The 22,888-nt window shown below is 52.4% G+C and overlaps 4 protein-coding genes across 4 annotated transcripts; all 4 read left to right on the top strand.

Moving 5' to 3' along the window:
* Positions 1 to 648: 648 nt before the first annotated feature.
* PG986_003091 (GroES-like protein) lies at positions 649 to 1,799 on the top strand (the record flags this gene model as incomplete). The annotated part of the gene is made up of 2 exons (XM_066839313.1): positions 649 to 818; positions 869 to 1,799. The coding sequence occupies 2 exons, from the start codon at positions 649 to 651 to the stop codon at positions 1,797 to 1,799; spliced, it is 1,101 nt and encodes a 366-aa protein (XP_066704377.1).
* A 761-nt stretch (positions 1,800 to 2,560) lies between these two features.
* Positions 2,561 to 3,380, top strand: PG986_003090 (uncharacterized protein; the record flags this gene model as incomplete). Its single annotated transcript, XM_066839312.1, has 3 exons — positions 2,561 to 2,870; positions 2,982 to 3,066; positions 3,122 to 3,380. The coding sequence occupies 3 exons, from the start codon at positions 2,561 to 2,563 to the stop codon at positions 3,378 to 3,380; spliced, it is 654 nt and encodes a 217-aa protein (XP_066704376.1).
* A 2,160-nt stretch (positions 3,381 to 5,540) lies between these two features.
* PG986_003089 (transcription factor IIA- alpha/beta subunit) lies at positions 5,541 to 7,351 on the top strand (the record flags this gene model as incomplete). Its single annotated transcript, XM_066839311.1, has 3 exons — positions 5,541 to 5,660; positions 6,231 to 7,210; positions 7,267 to 7,351. The coding sequence occupies 3 exons, from the start codon at positions 5,541 to 5,543 to the stop codon at positions 7,349 to 7,351; spliced, it is 1,185 nt and encodes a 394-aa protein (XP_066704375.1).
* Positions 7,352 to 18,151: 10,800 nt separating this feature from the next.
* PG986_003088 (methyltransferase protein) lies at positions 18,152 to 19,828 on the top strand (the record flags this gene model as incomplete). The annotated part of the gene is made up of 7 exons (XM_066839310.1): positions 18,152 to 18,180; positions 18,247 to 18,332; positions 18,399 to 18,576; positions 18,640 to 18,699; positions 18,748 to 18,891; positions 18,946 to 19,368; positions 19,654 to 19,828. 7 exons carry the CDS (start codon positions 18,152 to 18,154, stop codon positions 19,826 to 19,828), a joined length of 1,095 nt encoding a protein of 364 aa, XP_066704374.1.
* Positions 19,829 to 22,888: the final 3,060 nt, after the last annotated feature.

Below are 22,888 nucleotides of genomic sequence, written 5' to 3'. Positions count from 1 at the left end.
GGACATACACCCAGTAGTATCGGGTCTTCGAGTCTTGAGTCTCCAAAATTCGGTATCGTGACCATTGGTGGGGACTCCAGTCTGCGGGCAAATACTGCGGGGGCTGCCGAACTCGCCAGGCGGGTGATTGGTGCGCTAGACGCAGTGGACCCCGGGGCGAAGCTCCCCGAACGTCATCCTTCCTCTACCACCACATACTACCCCACATACCACCAGCAATATCGAGAGCCGCTTCCAATGGCTCGAGTCGTTGAGCCAAAGCAGCCTGGCAGCCACTGGGCACAGCAAGCCATATCGCACTGCGGGCTATTGCTCGTGGCACGGAACGGGGGTCTGTTTGTAGTCTAGGCTTGCCTAGAAATGTCCGAGGGCCGGCCGAAGTCGCGACGCTGTATCCCTGGTGGAAAGATAATGTGGAAAATTTCACAAACAGCAGCAGCTAGGGTCCAGGGAAAAAAGGGTTCCTACCTTGGATATAACGAGAGGTCCCCCTCCCCTCATTTCAAGCTGGCGGAACGGTGGGGGAACACGTAACTGACTGTCCTCTCGTCTTCTTTCGCTGCCACTCCATTGCCAACACAAACCTTTTCGACTTGAGAACCAATCCTGCCAGTACCGTTGCCGGTTGTTGCTGTTACCGTGGCTGATATGAGCCCTCCAGAGATCAAGCCGTCCAAGGCTAACATCGGTGTCTTCACCAACCCTGCTCATGACTTATGGATCAATGAAGCCGAGCCCTCGCTGGAGAGTTTGGGCAAGGGAGACACGTTGCAGCATGGTGAAGTGACCGTTGCTATCAAGAGCACCGGCATCTGCGGGTATGTATCCCGAACCCCAGCGCAGTCCAGGCCGATTCTTACCATGGCAGGTCCGACGTGCACTTCTGGCACCACGGGTGTATTGGGCCCATGATCGTCGAGGGCGACCATATCCTCGGCCATGAGTCTGCCGGCCAAGTTATTGCCGTGCATCCGTCGGTTACTCATCTGCAACCTGGAGACCGGGTAGCCATTGAGCCCAACGTCATCTGCAATGAATGCGAGCCGTGCCTGACCGGCCGGTACAATGGGTGCGAGAAGGTGCAGTTCCTCTCAACGCCGCCGGTTCCTGGTCTTCTGCGACGATACGTGAATCACCCGGCCATTTGGTGCCACAAGATTGGAGATATGTCGTATGAAAATGGCTCGATGCTGGAGCCTCTAAGCGTTGCCCTGGCGGGTCTGCAAAGGGCCAAGGTTGGCCTGGGTGACCCGGTGGTCATCTGCGGCGCTGGGCCCATCGGTCTGATTACACTGCTCTGCTGCAAGGCGGCTGGTGCCTGTCCTCTTGTCATCACGGATATCGACGAGGGCCGATTGGAGTTCGCCAAGGAACTGTGCCCATCGGTAATAGCACACAAAGTCGAACGGGGAAGCCCAGAGGAGGCCGGTCAAGCTATCGTGGCATCAATGGGAGGCATCGAGCCGTCCATAGCCATTGAGTGTACTGGAGTGGAGAGCAGTGTTGCTGCTGCCATCTGGGCCGTCAAGTTTGGCGGCAAAGTGTTTGTAGTGGGCGTTGGCAAGAACGAGATCAACTTCCCCTTCATGCGATGCAGCACACGCGAGGTTGATCTCCAGTTCCAATACCGATACAGCAACACATGGCCTCGTGCCATTCGGCTGGTGGAGAACGGAGTGATCGACCTCTCCAAGCTCGTGACTCACCGGTTCAAGCTGGAAGATGCCCTTGATGCTTTCAAGACGGCAGCGGATCCCAAGACTGGAGCGATCAAAGTACAGATCCAAAGTTTGGACTAAAGAAGCGGATAGGGCAGGATTCGAGGGTTTGGGGGTGGGTTGCAACTAGGTTAGGTGCATTCCCATTCTTTACGCTGAAGTTGGGGAAAGGGATGGACGGATCGAGCTGAGAGTCTAGACTTGTAAGCGTTCCGCTGCATATATTTAGAGCTCGCTTAGGGATGCAATTAGAAGCAGAGAATAGAGGGTTCATTGGACAAGATAATTACTACCCAAGCCTTCCTTGCAAGAGAACCGATGCAGATATCCAAGTACTGGCAATGCCTACGGGTTGATGCTTATGGCTGACTACATCTAAGTATGTAGGTACCGTCACCCACACAGCACTGTATCCCGATTAATTGATTCCAGCTGAGGGCAGGCAACTGGCCCACTGTAAGCAGATGACGATAGCGAATCAAATGTCTCTCCAGGCCTAATTGGCCAATGCCACAGCCATTAGTGGACTCTCCCTCCGACGCCTTGGCCGCTGCCCAATCTTAGTCAGTCTTAGCTCCAGCCGGGTAATGGATGGCTCTTTTTTTGCCCATAGCCCCAAGCGTGAAATTCCGAACTGAACGAACGACCTGCTGCAGAGCTGTTTTTTTTACCAGAGCTTCCTTCTTCGTCTGTGTCGTCGTTGTTGTCGCCGTGTCTTGTTTCTTCCCCCTCCTACTTTAGACCCGCCCGCCTTTAATCAACCGCTTTCCAGGCTTCCTGTCCGGAACCGTCTGCGAGCTTCCTCCCTCCCATATTTTAATCCCGCACAATCAATTGACACCATGTCGTCAATGGCTCTTGCGCGACCCGCCATCCGGCAATCCGGAAACCTCAGCCGCATGGCCGCCCGGAGATTCGAGTCCAACACCACGGCGAAGGCGAACGAAGCTGCGAAAGCCGCCAAGGGGTCTGCCGCGAACGCTTCTGCTAAGGCCTCTGCGAGCGCTTCCGAGTACGCCGCCAAGGCGCAACAGGGTCTCTCCAGAGTCTCCTCGGCTGCTGGCCCGGCTATCACGGGCGCTGCAAAGGGGCTTGCCAACTCCCTGGGCAAGGTCGGCGGACGAACGGGCAAGGTGGTTGGCTTTGCTGAGCGTACGTTACAAAAACCCCGAATTTGATATCGAACCGAAATTATCACATGCGTGTTCAATGCACAAATACGGACGTCGATCATGGGACAATGGGAACTGACTAGGCATACAGGACAAATTCCCCAGGTCCTTTACTGGGGACGTGTCGGCTCCGAGCTCGCCAAGATTGTCTTCCGCAACCAGAAGATGTCTCCGCCGTAAGTTAGGAGTCGCGGCTATCAACTGGTGCAGCGAGGCTAACTCTTGCCACAGTTCCATGCAGACTTTCCAGAGTTACTACCAGAACATCCTGAACACGGTTCGAAACCCCAGTGCCATTGCGCAGACCGCCTCCAAGGCTTCCCAACAACCCGCAACCATGCTTCAACAACTCCGAAACGTCAACAACGCCCAACTAATTGCCGGTGCTGTCGTGGCCGCCGAGTGCTTGGGCTTCTTTACTGTTGGCGAGATGATCGGCCGGTTCAAGATCATTGGCTACCACGGCGAGCATGTTGCTGAGCACCACTAAATGTGGCGACCATGAAAGAATGGAGGATGTATACACAGTATTTCCCAAGAAGCTTGGGGCTCTTTCAACCGCATTCTTGGGGGAAAACTAGACACGGCAAGTAGCACTGCTTATTAAGGGGTGGTGATACTACAATTGGCAAAACCACGGGCAAAGTTCACTTTCCCGAGCGCATAGACTGGCATTAGGGGTCATCCTCGGACCAATGCCTTAAGGGGGTTCTGATCAGGAGGAGCGATCGATCATGTCGATCGCCAAGGTCCCATGAGTTCGACCTTGTATAGTTGCTCGCTCTAGACCTTGGCCCCCCTCGTACTAGTTTCCTTTGTCATCCTGTACAATAACGAGGGCAGCAGAAGGTGCATTTGGCGAGGAATAAAATAATCGACATAAATGAGCCAGATTCAATCTTTGCCTCGACATGCATATTGTGGCGAATAGCTCTTCACGGCTCGGCCCGTGTCCTTGAGCCAATGAGCACCAGCATCTGTAAACGGCTTGGACAAAGGCTCGTGGTGAGGTTGGCCGTGTAAAGTTGAAATAGACTGCTTTCGCGTATGGTATCCCTTGGAGGGAGAGCTGCCCAGCAGTATATAGGTGTGCAGCTATATGTACCTACTCTTCATACCTGGAAGAACCTGGCGGCCAGCAACCTCGGCTACGTCTCGTTTATTACATACGGCGTGTGCTGAATGCATGTAAATACGACCTGCTTGGTCTTGATCAAGCAATCCTGCATCATTCTGGTCTGGAACCGTTTTCCACTCACGAAGTGACGCAGGGTTGGCTAGAAAAGCATCTTCCTCGGCAGGTATACCCCAGAAGGATATCCTGTCAATGTATCCTCGGAATAATGGTTGAAAGCCTTTAACACCGGAGCCTGATTGATGAACATGTGTATGTAAGTATGTATGCAAGCCATACAAGTGGCGCACGTACTTAACGTACCGCCCAGGGACCATGAACCAATCCATGCGTAAGAGGATACGCGACGCGATGCCAGGCGATCGAGCTATCTTGTTACATGCGCCTAACATAGCCCGCAGCAACTGTTGAGCCTATCATCCCTTGAAATGAATCACATGTGTTCCGGGCGGACCATTATCAGTAGACATTCTTTCCAGCTTCAACCACCAAGCATGTTCAAAAGCCTTCCCATCCATGGATACCCATCACGTTGCAATTTGCGTCTCATAGAAGCAAAGACCCTGCTGATATCAGCTTGAGAGTAGATGTAAGCATTTATAACGTGTGTGGTGTTGTGTGAAGTAGTAAGAATAGTGGCGTGAAAGTGGGATAAGAACTGGTGGAATGCATTGCGTTTTGGCCAAAGTACCAGGTAAGCACCCAGTATTCAATCCTAAGGTTCAGACGAGCTTGAGCTCAATCGATACACTGCTCCCTCCCAGAAATACAAGAAAATAAAATCACATTCTTCTCTTCAACGGATTCAGTGGCAAGTCCATTCCTGTCAAAACATTACCACGAATTCACCCAAGGGATGCACATGTCATTCGATTGTTGGGCGGTGTTGGCCTGTGCTTGAATTGACTCTTAGGTACCTACATACTGAAAGGTAAAGAAGAAGGAACCAACCAGACCCGAGTCACGTGCGTTGCCAGGGAGTGCTTAGTTAGTCCAGTGGGAAGCTGACGCAACTTAACCATCTACATCTCACCGCGCAGAGTGAACCGGATACCGACGACCTGTAAATCCGGCGCGTCAACACACCCAGCAACGGCGATTTCAGCATACGTTACGTGAAGAACCTGCAGAAAGCAGCAATAATAGGGTTCCGAGAGAGGCGCGCGACTTGCGAACGAGGTGTGCCCAGGAGGAAGAGAAATCTCGAGTGGTTTTGGCCAACTTCGACTTGGTCCACGAACTTCTTCACCCTACTTGCCTTTCAACCAACCTACCCTACCGGTCGCGTGCGGCTGGTCTTCGCCTCTTCAACAACGATACTTCTTCGCCTGCCGTATTCTCGACGTAATTCATTTAGACGGGCATCGTAAACCCTGTGCGCATGGAAAAGGAAGGGTGCACTTTTGGTGAACAGAAACAGGCCACCGCCCTCTCCCTCTTGCCGACAGCGCAATTTGGCATCATCACGTACCTTTGAACATTATCGACTTCCGCCTCTCGTGCAACTTCTTCAAGATGTCAAATTCGGCTGTGGGCAACGTCTACCAGCAGATCATTCTGGATGTTATTGAGGCATCGCGTGTCGATTTGGAGGAGAATGGCGTAGATGAGAGCATTCTGGACGAGTTGAAGCAGGTGAGCCATCCATCCAACTTCCTGAGTCATTCTTCCTCTCTCTTTCCCCCATTTCGCAACCACGTCTTTCGTTTCCCTCGACTGCACGGAAACTGCAATGGAGATGAGAGCCATTGATGCAAACCTTTTTTCCCCTTTGCAATCTTGATAAAGTAATTGGCGGAATGTTTGATGTCGCCGATACTGTTTGCCCCTTTGCTCGGATGGGATAAGGTTCCTTTGCCAGCCGGTTTTCGGTGTTCTGAAGGGAGCGACCAGATCCAGCAGGGTGAAGGGGGCCCAGGCTCTATTTGGGGCTTTTTATGTGCCTGGGTTGTCCGCTAAAAAAATTGCCGTCCCCATTGGAGCCTGGAGCGAGTGACCCTGACCCCGGTCTTGATTGGCCTGAGCATCAGTCACAGTCACCCATCCTCCTGTTCATCCATGCAACAGCACATCACGTGTTACCCTCTTGTGTATCTTACATCTGAGCCCACCCGCATAGCATAAGCATAGCTTTCATACCCTCAAGTTTCAGCCCTTTTTTTTGATGATTTGCAGGGTCAGCAACTAACTTTTAGTTACGCATAGGGATGGCAGCGCAAGCTCACGGCACAGCAGCTTGCTATCTTCCCCTGGGACCCTAAGCCAGACCCCCCAGCTCCTACTCAGGCACCTCCGGCCCCTGCAGCCAACAATGGAGGGAACCCAAGTAACCAAGGTTATATGCAGCAGCAGCAGCAGCAACAACAGCAGCAGCAGCAGCAGCAGCAGCAGCAGCCCTCTGCTAACAACATGCCGTACTCTCCTGCTGTCAACAACTCTGTTGCCGGGGATGCCCATATTAAGGCCGAGCCTGGCGTCAAAATTGAGCCGGGCACCGAGCAAACTGGAGCTAACCACCAGACTCAGGCGGCGCCTAATGACGTTGTCCACCAGCGACTTGCCAACAACCTCAGGAATCAGTTTGGCGAAAGAGCCGCCGATACTATTAAGAACCTGCAGGCTGGCGAGGTTAGACAAGGTGGTGCTCCTCAACATCCAGGCCAACAGAGACCCATGGGCCAGCCAGCTACGCAGGCCCAACAGGCCAATGCCCAAGCCCAATATCGTCAGCAGATTGCTGCTAGTACTGCTCAACATGTGCAGGCGGCACAGAACGGGCAGGGACAGTACCCCCCGCAAATGGATGGTACCACAGAGGAACAACCCTACTCTGGTGTCCTTATGCAGAGAGGCGCTGATGGTGAAACCACCGAGCTGGGGCGTGTCGAGATTGACCGTATGCTACACGCCGCCATCGAGGCCAAAGCCAAGAGCATGGAAGGCGGTGGGCTGATGCTGCCGTTGAAGCGAGCCACCAAGAAGCTTACGTCTAGTCAGCAAATCTCTTCCGCAGGTTCTGGACCTAGCCGGTTCGATGGTGGGGATGACGAAGAAGACGATGACGAGGCCATCAACTCGGACCTCGATGATTCTGATGACAACGGTGATGAAGAGGATGACGACGAAGATGGTGGGCAAATCATGCTTTGCATGTATGACAAGGTCCAGCGCGTGAAGAACAAGTGGTATGTTTGTTTCTACACTATTATGGACGAGACTGGTTGTTCTAACTGTTTCATAGGAAGTGCGTTCTTAAGGACGGCGTCCTCAGCGTCAATGGAAAAGACTACGTCTTCCACAAGGCTACCGGCGAGTATGAGTGGTGATTGCTGGGTAGCAACGGCTCGCTGCAGATTGTGCAGAAGAGCGATGTTTGATTATATGTACCATTGGATTACAGCGTTATTCGCCCCAGCCGGGGCTCCGGCATAGTGCAGCCACGTCGGGGAAGCAGCTACACGAAGGCTTTTCGTGTCTCCGGCCCCGGACAGAAAGTTGCGAGTTTGAGCGAACACGTCTCAAAAGGATTTGGTCGATGCCTCCAGTCTCCAGACTGCAATGGGGCAAATATAGTCGGAAGAGTCGTACCAGACTCGTCTGCAAACATTTCCTTTTACATCACAGCACTAAATGGTATGCCTCCTCGTTTACTAGCACTTTTTTCAGGCTCGGGTCCGTGATGAATGTGATGAATGGGCACTGCCGATCAGATCATGGGGATCTAGTGCGATGGAAATGTGAATGAATCAATGATTAGTCCGTATAAACGATTTCCTTGCGGTTTCGTGAGTTTTAGGCTCTTGTTGGTATGTTGTAGCGCCCAAGATCTTTTCCGGGCAACGGGCCGTCTGTACATCTTCGACCTCAGGGGCCTTCTAGGATCACAGCGCCTAAGAGGGCAAAGTGACTCTGCGATCTGTGACAGGTAAGCGGTATAGTACATTAATGGCGTCTTCGCAGTCTTGTGACTGTGCACATCATGATCCGAGAAAAACATTAGCTGTGTAGCATATTACTCCGTCTCTGATGCGCAGCACCTTGTTTGTGCCCGCCCCCCCAGCCCAGGTACGGGACGGGCAAAAGGGTGGGTGACAACAATCAAGATTGGATGGGGAGGGCGGTAGAGGAGAGGGAGGCTCAAGCAGCTTGATAGATTGGCTTTTCTGTCAGTGGCGGTCGAGTGGTGTGGATGACGGAACGCGACGAACCCCCAGGTACACGCTTGGGAGTTTCCTTCGCAGCTCCGTTGCGGGTTGAAGCGCTCTCGTTGGAGCTCTAGCTTCAACACATCGTGGTGCTGGCGTGGAGTAGTAGTAGTAGTAGTAGTAGAAAGACGTTGGCCATCGAGTTATAGAGCTCGTGGCATTCAGACGGCAGCCCCGTCGTCTCACGCTTCCGTACGCTTCTGTCACCTCCTTATCACACCGCTCATCTTCGGCCACCACTCCCCTATTGACCACTATCCACCTCATCAGAAAAGACGTCATCTTGCGACGTACAATTCACAGCACCCGTCTCTCAATGAGACCGGGGTTCCAATACGTTGGCTATCATGAAGACAGGCGTTCCTATCACTGGCGGCCACCCCCAGCCTGATGTCTTCTGCGATGGGCACAAGTCTTGCTGAAGGGAACCCCATAGCTACTTTAGATCGCTGGCGAGCCAGATTATCTATCATCTGACCGTGACTTATACATAAGAACACGTCTGCGGGCCCGTGAGCCATCCGCAACCTTGCTGACTTCGTGCTCTTCATCATCGCCAGTAACTGCCAGTCCCATCCCGCCACTCGCTGCTATCCATAAAAGAAACCCTTTCAGCGCGAAAACGGCAAGAAGCCTCTCGCCCTCGAACTAAAACCGCTGACCCTTTTCGTCGTCATCCGGGTCCCCGACGTGGGCACCGGCTCAGCGACGTGGATAGTGGGAGAAGGACAAGAGCAGCATATCGTATCTATCTGGCTATCTGGGAAGCCATTTCGATTCTACCATCCGCCTTCATATGTCCATGGTCGTCACTCAACCCAACTGGCGAGTTTTCCTCTTCTTCAAATGTCAATCCCTCGGCACTCAGCTCAGCTTGTTCATCCTTCTTCTCCTTCCGACCTACGGCAGTAGGGGCCCTTGCCGGCGCCAAGTTGGGCAGGAACCTCGCGCACTCCTGCCCATACCAAGGGCGACTACAAACAGTGAAGAAGGCCGACCAAGATGCCAAGTCACTCTGCGATCTCGATCTGCTGGACTCCAAACGAGGCGATCGATTCATTGGGTATCGTGAGGTCCACGTCCATGCTAACACCCTCCGTGATTCTCTGCTTTTGCCGTACCCCCAGCCCTCCTGGCAAGTAGCCTAGGTAGTCCGTATACATGTAACCACCTGGCCTGACTATGTACCTGATCTGACACCTTTGTCTTCTGGCCCACATAGCAGTGGCAACTCCTTTTCGTATTCCCGGCAGCCACAGAAGCAAGATCTCCAAACAAGTTTATTCTCGTTGATCCCGCGATAAGCCCGCATTATTGGGGGAATTTTTTTGGAACAAACCATGTCTTGAAGTGGGAGATGTGTCCAGGGGCGTACTTGCTCGACTCGATAAATCTCCCCTGGTTCCATCATGACTCGTGCAGTCTACTCGATTATGCAGGGGAGAAAAGAGGTTGCTTCCCCGGCCTTGGGAATCAGTCGAGAGTCTCAACCAGATGGTTCGATTACCAGTAAGTACTGGCTCCCTCCTACCGGACCCAGGTTGCGGTCCGCCCCCATTGAGGCCCGACGACAACCCATCCAAACTTGTCAACATCATATGCAAAGGAAAGTGCGTCGTCACAACTCAACTACGACCCAAGCGGGTAACCCTGGGCCGACGCCAATGGCTTTCTCCTCCATCCCCCTTCTTCCTTGTCTTGCCCCAAAAGTAAATTAACTCGGAAAGCCAGCAAGAGGCACCGTGGAACCGAGTCAAGCTGCAGCGGTGGGTCGGTCGGCATATGCGGGCATCTGCGCTCACGGTGATTCGCTGGGTATTTTCGGCGACTTTACCAACCTGTCGGGACGGGGTCTCCTCTGGTGCCACTGGGGAGGGGAGGCATTGGATTGGTTATATCGCATATCCGAAAATTGTTAACTTGACCGCTTCCTTCGTGAGAGCACCGAGAGAGGCTGTGCCAGAAGCCACTCCCGATCGACAGGTCACATTTTCCCTCCTCATTTTCCCTTGTGACTGCGCAGCCATACCATATCCACGGCCCCGATTCCGGGTTAGTCTCCGGCACTTATGTATGTGACCTGAGAGCCGTGGATGACACCAAATGCGTGTGTTTCGTCATCTAAGAGGAGGGAGGAGAGGGAAAATCTGGAGTTGACTCGCTTGCCTCCTTGGGCGATTCCCGATGATGTGGTTCAGCGATAGACTACTTATCAGCTAGCATCTTGTACCCCCCCTCCCCCCTTACATTACAAGCCAAAGCTTGGCATCAAGGTCGTATCCCATGTCCAATGGCAAGTCGTCATATGGCCCGCCTTGCGAGGCGGCTACACATTTGTGGCATCTGGGGTTTCCTTTCTTCTGGGACTAGCATGCCGGGTCTACCAGCTGATTCGCTCCTGCTTCTGTCTTCGGAGCAACCACCCTGGAGGAAAAAGGGTCTATTTGCTAGACTCTGGCGCAACTGATTAGAATAAGCCGGTGGCGAGTTCCGGTTTCACGGGAATGCTCGACACAAACTACCGGGCTGTTTCTTTGGGGTAAAGTAGTGCGACCCGCATCGCTGGATTGAATTATAGGGGCTTGAATATGGAACCTTCAACCCCTTCCATCTCCCCCCTGTCCAGCCTGCCGGGCGCACACTTGTCGAGGAGGCTTAGTGCAGGCCCGCCCGATCGGATCACAGCATCGAGACTGTTTGCTGTTGTTCTCGGAACCAATCTACGTTCAGAAATCCTGAGATCCTGGGGGTGCTTGCATACGGGGCGGCGTATGCTAAATCTAGCCGAGTATTCCTCAAATAGACATTGATCTATTGGGGGATGAAAGTAGGGCCTTATCGACTATGCAGGGCTAAATAATTTGTAGTCCAACAGCACATCCCGAGGAGGTCACCTGATTTGAACTTCGCTGTCTAGTTGTGACACCCCCCCTTCTCGAGCGGCCGGTCTGCCATTACATCTTTCCTGTCGTGTTAAATTTGCATAAGTATAAACCCACCTGTGCTTGCTTCGAATTCGGGTCACTGTCATTGCTTGAGTCAAACCACGACCGACTCATCCGGCTACGTGTTTCATTAAAGTGAGCACGAGCATCTGAGTTGTTGGGAATCAAAGTCTTGCTGTAATGTTGCAGTTCCCTCATTCAATGTGATACGCCTTCCACTGACATGGGTTGCTGCAATTGTACGCGTGTCGACCAAGACAAGATGCAGCGTAAGACTACCTCCATCGTAGATACGGAAAGGGGTGTTGAGTCCAGAGACTGGATTCCAACTGATTGGGCTTTGAAACGAGTACATCTTGCCATCCATTGACTTGCTTGGCTTCAGAAGTACTCTGCATTCCAGGGGTCTCAGGCCATCGGTTCGACGAGGTACCTATGCTCGTGCCGTCAGCCCGGGGGTGGGAGAACGGGGCCGAGACCGCCTTGTGCGAGCCATGTATGTGCATAGGAGCTGGCAGACCGAGGCAGCTGTATCACAAACAATCAATCGTCAGCAATACCAAAGAGTTGACCACTTTGCCATCATGCCTCGCTTCCCCATGGAAACAATGACATCACCCTTAGCCTAGCAATATATTGCGGTCGGCACAAAATACTTTGTACACTAGTGTACGCAGCAAAGGGCTCTCGGCAGGAAAACCGACGAATGGCTTTCAAGAGCTGGAGAGGTCGGTGTGCTGTACGCTTTCGTTTGTACTAGCCCGTCGCAGTGGTTTCAACTGCGAGCAGGAGGGGGCACATGGGAAACAGAGGGCAAGAGATTGCACTGCCGTGTACCCATACACAAGTCATTTCCATGTTCCTTGCAATTCGTTTGATATCCCTTCCCGCTAAGTCTTCGGATCCAGACCGTCGGGTCCAAAGGATATTGGCTTGAGTAGGCGATGGTGTGGTTACAAATAGTGACTTGGATGTAGCGCTGGCCTGATGCCTGTTGCGATCCTGACTTGCCAAATCGAGTAATATCATCAAGCCCCCAGCTAAGTACTCCCGCGAATGTACCTTGTCATGGTACACATCATCCTAGTGACTTGAGAATCAAGGAGTAGTAGCCGGGAAAGGCCTATTTCGACGTAGGCTGGCCCTTAGCGTATCAATATGCCGTTGACGGTAGCCCATGGCTCCTGTCTGTGGCCTTCCACGTCAGTCGATTGCAGTAATGGGGCTATTGTCGGGCTGTGGCCGCCTTATCTGTCCAGCGGCCGAAATGAGATTATCATCGTGTGTTGGCTCAGCCTCGGGTCACCAATTCCCACAGAACCCTGCCCATGTCTTCCCGTTATGTGCCGGGAAGCCTGTTTGGCATTCCAGCAGCACAGAAGCTGATGCAAGATACGCGCAGAGTCGCTTTTGAGATCGTCTGGCATATGCAGTCTCCCTTGAGCATGCTCGTGGCTCATGTGGGAGCTCGAGGCTGCATACAGTGCGAGCAGATGGTGTCCGAGTCTGCTCGAGCTGCCTGTTCCTGAAGGTTTCAAGTCGTGGGAACGTGGTCGCAGTTTCATGATCGTCCACAGATTCCCGCTGCTGCCAGGGCCCCAACTCCACCTATATGCAACGAGTAGCAGGGTTTGTATGCATGGAGTTAAAAACTGGTGAAATTCAGCATCCATGGAAAACCGTTTTTGGACGGAACAACAAAGACAGGTTCTCGGGCGAAACTTCCGATGTGCCTTGTCTCGCCCTATTTCTGGATCGCACTGTGAGTGCCCACTTGTAAACGCCTACCCGCTGAACTGCCCACATGCAGTCAGCTGTACTCGGCTAAGAGAATGAACAGTAGACAGGGGAGCCAATGGTGTGACCGTATTGGTGTTGCGGCTAAGCTGTACATATTCACTCTTGTCAGGTTCAGCTTTGGGTGCTGGTAATCTTGCGTGAATATTTCAATACCTCTCCAGGGCCTTTAGGGCGTTTATATCGAAGAGGCCTACGAGAAGCGCAGTTCTTTTCAACTCTGCGGCAACCCACTATCCAACAAGCAACGGTGAAGGCCCTGAGGAAGTGCCGGCCGCAAGTAACTCGGCTTTATCTGCTGCTCACTTGCTGCGGGCTGGGTAGAGAGAAGTGAATGTCGGATCTGTCGGTGGGCGGCGCCCGACTAGGCTATAGCAAGTTAAGTTCAGCTGAGACCAGGTGGATGCCATGAGTTGTGGTCCCTTGACGTCGCCAGTTCGACAGTACGAGGCTTTTTCTTTGGGTGGTGCGCGTACGGCGCATGCATTCTAGTGGTTGACCCCCGGTTGCATGAGATGCTCATGTAACAATGATGGCTGAAATGCCGATGCTTCGTCACTTGCCCAGGATTGGCAGGTGAGCCGAAATACCCCGAGACACCCCGAGATAATTGAACCATCATGTCGGGTCGAAGGATGCACGGCGAATACAGTGATGTGATTATTGTTGCTGGCATATTTGTCCTCCTTGAGAAGGGCTGGAGATAGCAACTCGCTTGCTGCTGAATGTCTCAGCATGGCGATGCTGCAGTCGTGGTAGATAGGGATCGACGCCCATTTGTCGCGCGGGCCGCCGTTCTGGTGACACAAGTACCCATCTCCGTACCCTCGATCAGAAAGTGGTGGAACGAGTACCGGTCAATCCTCAGGTCACTCAGGGCAATATTTCGCCGGGGGGCGCCAGCAGTTCCCAGGAGGGAAGCCATACCTTAGGTAGGTGAGTGAGTATGTGGCCGTGTGAGGAGTTCTGTTAGCCAATTGCAACATTGAAGAAACCAGGGCCGACCATGGCATAGTACCTTGGTCTCAATCGCAGTTTGGCGCTGAAAGTCTGTCTTCAATAGGCCAAACCATTTGCCGTTATCGAGGGACGATCAACAATAAAAGAGTGCAGGTGCTTGCCTCCGTGTTGCTCACTCGCCTTCCCCATGCTTTGGTAACGAATGCTTTGCTTGGCAGTCTTCCGCAAGGGGCAGGCGGTTGAAGTACGGCTGCCGCTTCCATAGCAACTGGAACACGTCCACATCCACATCCAAGTTCACACATCCTACTTACACAAGGGAGGTTGCCAAGTTCAACTACCACCGAACTAGAGCGATGCTCGTCATAGCGCTGGCGGAGTCTAGCCAAAAAGCGGTCTAAATCAGGTACGCTATTGTATCAGTCCAGAAAGAGAAGGGCATATCGGGCACTTGCTACCCTGCATCATTGCAGCACTAGACTAGGCCAATTCGACCCTGACTCGTGACACAAGCTGTGTGCCATGGTGCCATGGTGTCCCGCAGGAACTGGAGAAGGGCATGCAGATTAAGAAGAGATGTTCCCCATCGGCAATTTTCCGATTATGGAGACGGCACGGACCTGTAGTGTTGCAACCAACTGGATGCCTTCTTCAAGAAGGCTTGATCGGACAGGAGGCGAGCTGGACATGGGAATCTGGGGCCGCCCTGATGTAGCAGGCAAGAGGGTGGTGGCCTTGACCCAAACAAATCGTACGAGTCTGGGAACACGAGGCGGCAAGAGGAAGGGCGATAGAGTTAGGAGCTAGCAAACCAGGAGAAGACGTTGGTGTCTGAGCGTCTCCGTACATGTATTGCACCTTGTGTTGTGATGCTGGCGAGAGAAGCCTTCGGGAACATTTCCACGTACATACGCCAGACGTACGTACCTCATCAGTCCATTTCCGTTTCAAGACCCATGCTTCCTCCAGACGTAGAAGTACCTACCGAGGTACAACCACATCACTGCAAGCACGACCTTTCTCGTGTAGCATAGACCTGTAGTTGTAGCCCTATAGGAGCATACGTGAGCTCAGGCCAGTCTAGCAGGCAGGCCGGTAGGTACCTTTAGATGGTCATAACAAATGAATATTGAAACATTAGGTAGAAGGTGGTCAGGAATACTGGCCTGAAGGCAGATTCTGGCTTGGATGTACCTCCAAATCCACCCAAACTTCAAGCACGCTCATTGGTTACCATCTGGCTGGTACGCTAGTTGCCGACCAATCACGGATGAGTTAACTCGCTCAAACCCGCTTATATCCGTAAATCGTACCTGCTCTCAGCAATTGCACAGGTGGCTGGCTGATTGGATTTCCTGTACATGTACATGTAAGGTTAGGATTGGAAGTCTGGAGGGTGCATACATAAAGTACGTATGTAAGAAGAGCCTTGGAAGTCTTCTGCACACAAGTCCGACTTTGCTTGAATGGCCAATGGCTGCCAGCGCAAAGGAACCTGGATGGTAGCCTGTTGGATCGCGAGAATATGAGGCCAAAAACATGGTCAACCACATCAGCCAGCCCTGCCAGGTTACAGTATCCGGCCAGGACGAACTCGGCGTGCATCAACTACGTGTCTTGTCTTGTTGTCTCAGTAGCATTGGCCTATCCTGATCGATGATTCTTAATCAACCGGCGACAACTGATACCCAAGAATGGTACGTTTTGGCGCTGACCGTCTCTGTATGAAACAATGAGTAGCAAGACATATCCAGTATTAATCCATCAAGGGGCTTCGTCAACTCGCTTCAGTCGTTGTGTGGATTTGCAAGGCGTAAGCGCGAGGCAGCGCGAGCATTATTGCTCGGTTAAGAAATTCTGCTAGGCGCATTGCCGCGGCCATTGTTTGCTCCCTCCCTGGTTACCTGCCACGTCTGTTTGCCGTCCCCTGTATTAGGCACAGACAGCGGGGGGTCCCGAAGAACCTCCCCCCTCAAAGCGCGCGCACGAGAGCAGATTGGCGTCCTGAAGCATGGAACATGGAACGCGGAGCCGAAGGAGTCGGAAGCCCTGTACCCGACACTACAGCGATACTGCAGCGCAAACCTCACCGTCCGGCCATCTCCAACTGGCGGTAGACATTAGAATAGAAACGGACTTTCCAGCCTGCTGCCTCATTCAATCGAGCTGAACAGACTATACCAGCAACCAGGGTGAACCTTGCAATTCCCTCGCGTGCTCCTACCAAGATACAAATCGAGTGCGCAGAGGCAGTCTGGAATGCGCCTTGGTCCTTCTGGTGCTGAGCGGGACCAGGCTCGAAGCGGTGTGGTACATAGCACGATATTGTATGTATGTATGTATGTACAAGTATGTATGTTCGATTGAATGATCCACCCCGACGCCAACAGGCCAATTGACAGTTACATATGACGAAATAAGTTCAGTCGCGAGCCCAATGCCCGAGTTGATTCGGAGGAAACCAGTGACTACTTGCTGAGGTCGGAGCTACATGCATAGTAGTATTTGTTTATTTAGGTGTATATGTCCAGGGTGGATGGCTCTTGGCATTGGCCGTTGTAGAACCAAAACGCCGAGACTACCTCGGGAATACAACGACGATAGATCGCTCAAACGATGTCAAGAAGCACGTCGATGGCCAATTCGGTGACTTGTATATATCGATATCGCAATGACCAATTTCCAGAATATGCAATGTCGCGGTACGTAGTATGGCCTCTCGATATGGGAATGAAACGTAACTCAAGTGTGGAAATTGCGAGGGAATTTTCCCTGCTCAACCACCGAGTAGCGACTCTATCTGGGAGAACATTCGAGTGGCTTTTCCTTCGTGGACAAGCAGGCGCCCAGAAATGGCATCTGTCCCGATTGATTCCTGGACAAGGACGGCGTGTTCAAATCGAGTTGGGGACAAGCATGAGGGACAGAGAGCAAGCCACTTGCTTGGGCTGAGCTGACGTATCGCGCATCATCGGACAACGCATTTCGGCGGTTGGTTTCTCACCTCAAGCAACCCAACCTGGCCTGAGGCCTGGAATGACACGCAAGCTGCCTGTTGTCTACCTAGCATACGCACTCGAGGGTTGCTATGGTGGCCTGGCCGCTGCTCATACTCATATCACAACTGGCGAGTCACACGCGAGCGGGTGGTCGCATCGTTTAGGTCCGCGATAGGTCCCTTACTGGGGCTGAGGTACGTCAAGTAGGAAGGCTTCAATGTTGGAGACGCCCGCGACCGAAAGATCGACTCCGGAAGCATGGAAGCAACGCATGCTTGAAGCAATCCAATTCCCACGCACCTATGTGCATCTCGATTCACTATCCATCGACCAGAAAGGAAGAAAAGAACGTCTGTGCCCTGTAGGTATACCAAGCAGTGGTGGATGGTGGAAGTATGGAAGTAAGTAAGTTAGGTAGGTACCTGCCAACTGCTGCTGCTACCTACATGTACCTGGTATATGTACCCACTGTCTACATGGGGCAGGTGGACGTCGAGAACCCTGCGCCCAAACTTGCCTAATTGCCTAAAAAGATCCGTATTTTTATTTGAAGACTTGTCGCCTACTTTGTACCTGAGGTTACTCTGCTCCAAAACCCGAGCTTAGATCAGTGTCAGGGAAAGGAAGACTAGGGGAAAAGGAGCCCACATTTCAACAAAAGCAAAGTATACCTACCTCCTTATAGCACATTTATTAAAATGGATATCCCCTAGAAAACACGTTGGAAATGATTTGCATGTAGGTAAGTGCATACATCAATACTTGTTCCTGTCTAGTGAAGGGCGGAGGCCCACAGCTACAGCACATTGGACTCGCATATAAAGTACTTAGAGAGGACATGGTTTCTAGGCTTGCAGGCGTCTTCGATCACGTACAAACCCCAAAGTCTACCTAATTTGCCGTCCAAACCTTACCTAGCTTTCAAGATTTGCCTCTGCTTTGCGACACCTTCCCATCGACCCGCCACCAAAAAAAAAAAAAACACCGCTGTGTCGCGAATCAAACCCCGCCGCCACCACGCCTGCAAGAGTCTCATCGACTATCCTCCTGCGGTTTCAGGCTTGTCATCGTGGCCCTCTTCACTCGTTCGAGTCTCCGTGTCGCGGAACTTGCTCCGAACTCCGTCGGCGCGTCCCGGGCAATAACCTGAGGACAGCTCAGCCTACCTGGCTTGGGGAGCTTCACAGAACTGGCGTCGGCGACCTCAGCTTCCTGCAACTATGGCGACCAGTGGTCACACTCCTCCTGAGTATGTTGCTTCCACAAACACCACGGAACCAAACTAGTGAGCGAATACCGACTTACTCTATGGCAGCATACTGGCCTTGTCCAGGAACTACTACGAGGAGAACAAGCGAGCTTATGGATCTTACGGTGACTGCCCCCCTACCATGCGACGATGTGAGTCGTTTCCCGCCCCCAGCATCGAAGCGCATTCACAGACTGACTGGCCATAGATCGAACAAGATAGACAAGATATACAACACAAGTTCTTCACCGTCACCCGTGAAGATGAAGACCAGAAGCCAGGCCGTGAACCGCGCTCGGTGAAAGGTCTTCATGCACGGCGCCTGCTGTGCAATGGGCCGCCGAAGATTCTTGATCTCGGCTGTGGTACGGGTATCTGGTGTATTGACATGGCCGAGTATGGGCATAGCCTCCCCCACATCTTCAATCGGCCAAAGTTTCATCAACTAATGTTATCTAGCCTTTACCCTGGTGCGAGTATTCTTGGGTGGGATTTGAGTATGAGGATGCAGCCTGCGAGGTATGATTCCTGTCAATATCTCCCAATACTTTGCTAACACAGCTCTAGCATGGCACTTGGCATGCAATTCCAACCGAGGGATATAACAGACCCTACATGGGATCTTGAGCCGAACTCGATAGACCTTATTCACATGCGGCTGCTCGGAGGCTGCGTGGCTGACTGGCGCACCGTGTACCAAAATGTTTTCAAGTCAGTCAAAATCCTCCTTGCCGACTAGAAAATAGCACTGATGGCAGATTTAAGGCATCTGAAGTCTGGTACCGGGCTTTTCGAGCATATTGAGATCGACTACCGTCCTTTCAGCCCTGACAATAGCTTGCCCGAAAACTCGAGCATCGAGTATTGGATGAGAGAAGTGTACGGGGCTTACGAACAGTACGGGAAGCCTTTATTCCCCAAAGACGATCTTCCTGCTCTGCTCCAGCAGCTTGGATTTGTGGAGATTACACATCAGGTACAGGAGATTCCATATCATCCCTGGCCCCAAGACGAGCGCCTCAAAAATATCGCACGATGGTTCAACCTTGGCATGCAATCAGCCATCCCCGCGATGTCATTAGCGCCGTTGACTCGCTATGCCGGAATGACTTTGGATCAAGTCGAGAAGCTCAACGCCGAGGTCAAGCGGGAGATTTGTATGCGGCCTAAGAGGATTTCATGCCGAATGTGAGTATCGCTATCCTTCTTCTTGGATGAGTAGCCTTCTGTGTGTTCTAACCATAAGTCAAGGCATGTCTGGGTTGCGAGAAAGCCATAATTGCAAAGCCACGTGGCAGCACGTTTTCCCGCTTTCGTCATGGCAACTACAAGTGTGTCCACATCACAGCCCAAAACTTTGCCCAGGCTGCTATTTATTATTGCACAGCCGCTTCAGGAAGCCTAGCCGGCAATCCTAAAGGAAGGGCCCTTTACCATGCTGGTTATGGCAGTACAAAATATATGTCCTTCAAGCTTTGACAAGGACAGCATCGGCTTAGCTATTGCCGGGGCCATTACAAGGAGCCAAAAGACCAGCGTGGTCGTCAGTGCCATGAGTTCGGTTTCGACCCATCAGGACCCCACTGCTCAATCTTGTCGCATCTTGGGATGTCCCATTGATCCCATCGAGCCAGGTTTCACTTGCTGAGCTTGGTAGTTTTCGAAGGGTTTACTGTATTTCGGCGAGCAGATACTGGGCATCTTCAGCTCGTGGACCTCCATGATGAATGTCTATCTAGGGCCGAGATTCTGGTAAATGAGGTGGGCGCATGCCCAGTGTCTCCTGCAAATCCAGGCAACGTCACCAAGGGTAGCTTCTTCAGAGATTGATGCTACACTTGCCCCTTTTCACGATTAGCGTGAATGGGGTTTCTCTACAGGGCAGACCTAACCTGGCCCCCTCATCTCGATTGCTCACGATCGGCTTTCCAGGCACACCTGCAGGCAGAAGTAGTCGCGCAAAGACGGGGTCTCTTGTCAGGCTACGAGTTATGAGGCTTGGGAATGCTGCGGGATGTATTTGTTCGACAGGTAGAGCGAGACACATGGGAAAGAGTTGGGCATGGATTAATTCGGTTGCTGTCATATCTGATGTTGTATCGGCCGAGACTGACCATTGACTGGCGAGAAAACTGTACTGTTTGTTTTTCCAGAGTTGGGGACCAGATTTGGCATTTGGAAGCCGGCCTGCAGTTGTGGTCTTGCTGGGGGGGCAAGACCCTCGGTTGGCCTTCATGGTCACCTACCACGGCCTGATAGCAAAGCAAGGCCATGATCAACAACGATTAGAAAGGTGGAAACGCCAAGCCAAGACGCTTTTCTTTTTCTTGAATCTCACCTTGATATACTTACCATTGCTACCTACTGACCAGGTGCTATTAACCACGTCACCAGTCGTCACCATGCACTCTCGTGACACATCATCGACAATGGCTTGAGCAGTGGTCGGTCTTCAAAGGGCCTTTGAAGCAATGTTTTGAGCTTGCAGGTCATCACACGCACACACATACAAGGCTAGCTCCAGGGAGGCGGCCGGCACCCCTGAAAAATGATGCTAGCCGCCGTTGCTCGGCTGCTTTACGCGATACCCACCTGGCAGCCTTGTTAATACGCAGTGCCCTCGTTGGCGCCGAGGACCCAATGAAGCGCTTTGGTCGAATTACATATGTACAAGACTGTCATATGACCTGCTTCGAGGGCTGTCTGAGGAAACCTCACCCGGGAGTGAAGCCTGTCCTATCCCCGCAATCATCATCGCTGAATTGGCTGAAGACGAATCACGGATGGACGATTCCCCACCCGCACTTATCCAGACCGTCGGGACTCGGCGGCCACTTAATTTCCTTGCGTGATGCCTCTGCTTGCAGCAGACAATGCGAGGACAGTTGTCAGTCACGGTGTCGTCCCTCTCATTAGACTTCCCTGTCCTTCGTTTTATTCCCCTCTCGGGGCGTCTCAGCTACTCTTAGACGCCTAAAGGTGGTTATGTGTTCTTGCCAACCCCCTTCCTCCATTTTCCGTGTAGCCGTGTGCTAGTCACCGGATGGGAATAGGGGATGCAAGCGATCACGGGTGGGAGACGCATGTCTTACCTCCAAGGTCCCGTTGTCTCACTCGGGCCGGGGGAAGTCTGACTCTCGTCCTACCCAATTTCCTTCGTTCATACCCAATCTATTTTGTTCCAACACGTGCGGATGGGGCATAGAAGAGGGGTAGGGAAGGCCTACCTGCGATGCCGTACTCGGAAGGAAATCCCATCATCCTGCTGGTTCTTCGTTCAGTCCTATCAGCCAGGATCGTGGCTTCGGGCCACAACTCCGCCCCTTCAATACATACACCATGATCGAGAGAGTAAGCAAACAAGAGGCGTCCACGTTGCAATAGCAACAAGGGGCTCACTGACCTGGGCTATCACTTGGCTCCGTCCTTCCATCCATCCACCTTTCCTTCTGACCTCCAGCCACCAGATAACAGATCGGTACGAGTGCATGCACCCATGATCCTGAAAGAAAACCCGGTTGTCGCTTTGGACGAAGACGGTATCCTTCGGTACCACCCATCCAGCCAGTTCGATGCCCCGAAACGGTGTTGATGCCTTTCCCCCTTTTTGCAATATATGGGATCCGCGGATGTCATGGCAATTGGCTGCGAGATGGCACGGCTCGACCGGTAAGGAAATCCATTCGGGTGATTGGTCTGCCTGGGCGTTATCTGTACCCAAGAGGCACTGACCGAAGCAATATAGATGTATGCAATCATCTATCCACATTCGGTATCAGGCAGGAGGTCGCGACAAAAAGTACCGCCTGAGAAATGCGACGATACATGATATAAAATGGAGGGGAGGCTGGCAAGAGATTTATTTGTTTGCTCCAATGCATATTCTCTCCTCCTGGACGTAGATTAAAAAGGGAAGAAAGGGGAAATGGATATGCCAGAGCGCGCACGCATTGCATGATGACTATCGGGGGAGCGTCGGCTTCGGCCTGTCCTCCCCCTTCAAACCCTCCTTTATTTCGACACCCGCCAATTATATACTACGGCCACCTGCATGGTTGCTGATTTCTGATGTATCTACATTATGACACCGGTTGCGTGCCGGTCTTCTTCGGCTTTCCCCCTTGGGTCGTGAAAAAGGGATACAAACAAGGGAGGTCCAAAAGGTAAAGAGGGCGCCCGCCCGCCCGATATTTCCTTCCCGGGGGAACCAGTTGCTACTGCATATCCGGCTGCAACTTCGGCAAGCCCGGGGATTGGGCCGCCGGAAGAAAGTGGAAGACTTGCGCCTGCGCCTACTGCGCCTGCTGCGTCTCTTGGTTTTTCTGGTGGTGACACACACACTTCCATGTCTCTCGCGCGTGATGGAGTAGACCGACCGCATGCTAATATCACATCTTCTCTTTCACCCACATACGCATACGCAGACACACCACCGCATACATGCAACATCGCCTCTCCCTATGTGACGGCGTGTCGCCAAAGAAGACAAAAAGACCCCCCGCCCCCGGAATTTCATTACCCAGCCCCATGCAGGACTGTAATAACAGCAACAGCCGAAAAAATGACGTCTGGTTACATTTTCATTGCAGCAGCAGTCAGCATACATGCTTATAGGTCAAACATGTAAGCAAAGCACAAGCGAACGATAAGTCTGAAATCTCATGTCATCCTGCATCCTGCCGTAATGCCAAACCATCAAAGCAGACCG

Source organism: Apiospora aurea (genome assembly GCF_038362705.1).
Source record: "Apiospora aurea strain CBS 24483 chromosome Unknown utg000002l_segment0_segment0, whole genome shotgun sequence".
Classification (NCBI taxonomy): domain Eukaryota; kingdom Fungi; phylum Ascomycota; class Sordariomycetes; order Amphisphaeriales; family Apiosporaceae; genus Apiospora; species Apiospora aurea.
This window is presented reverse-complemented; position numbering and strand designations above follow the sequence as displayed.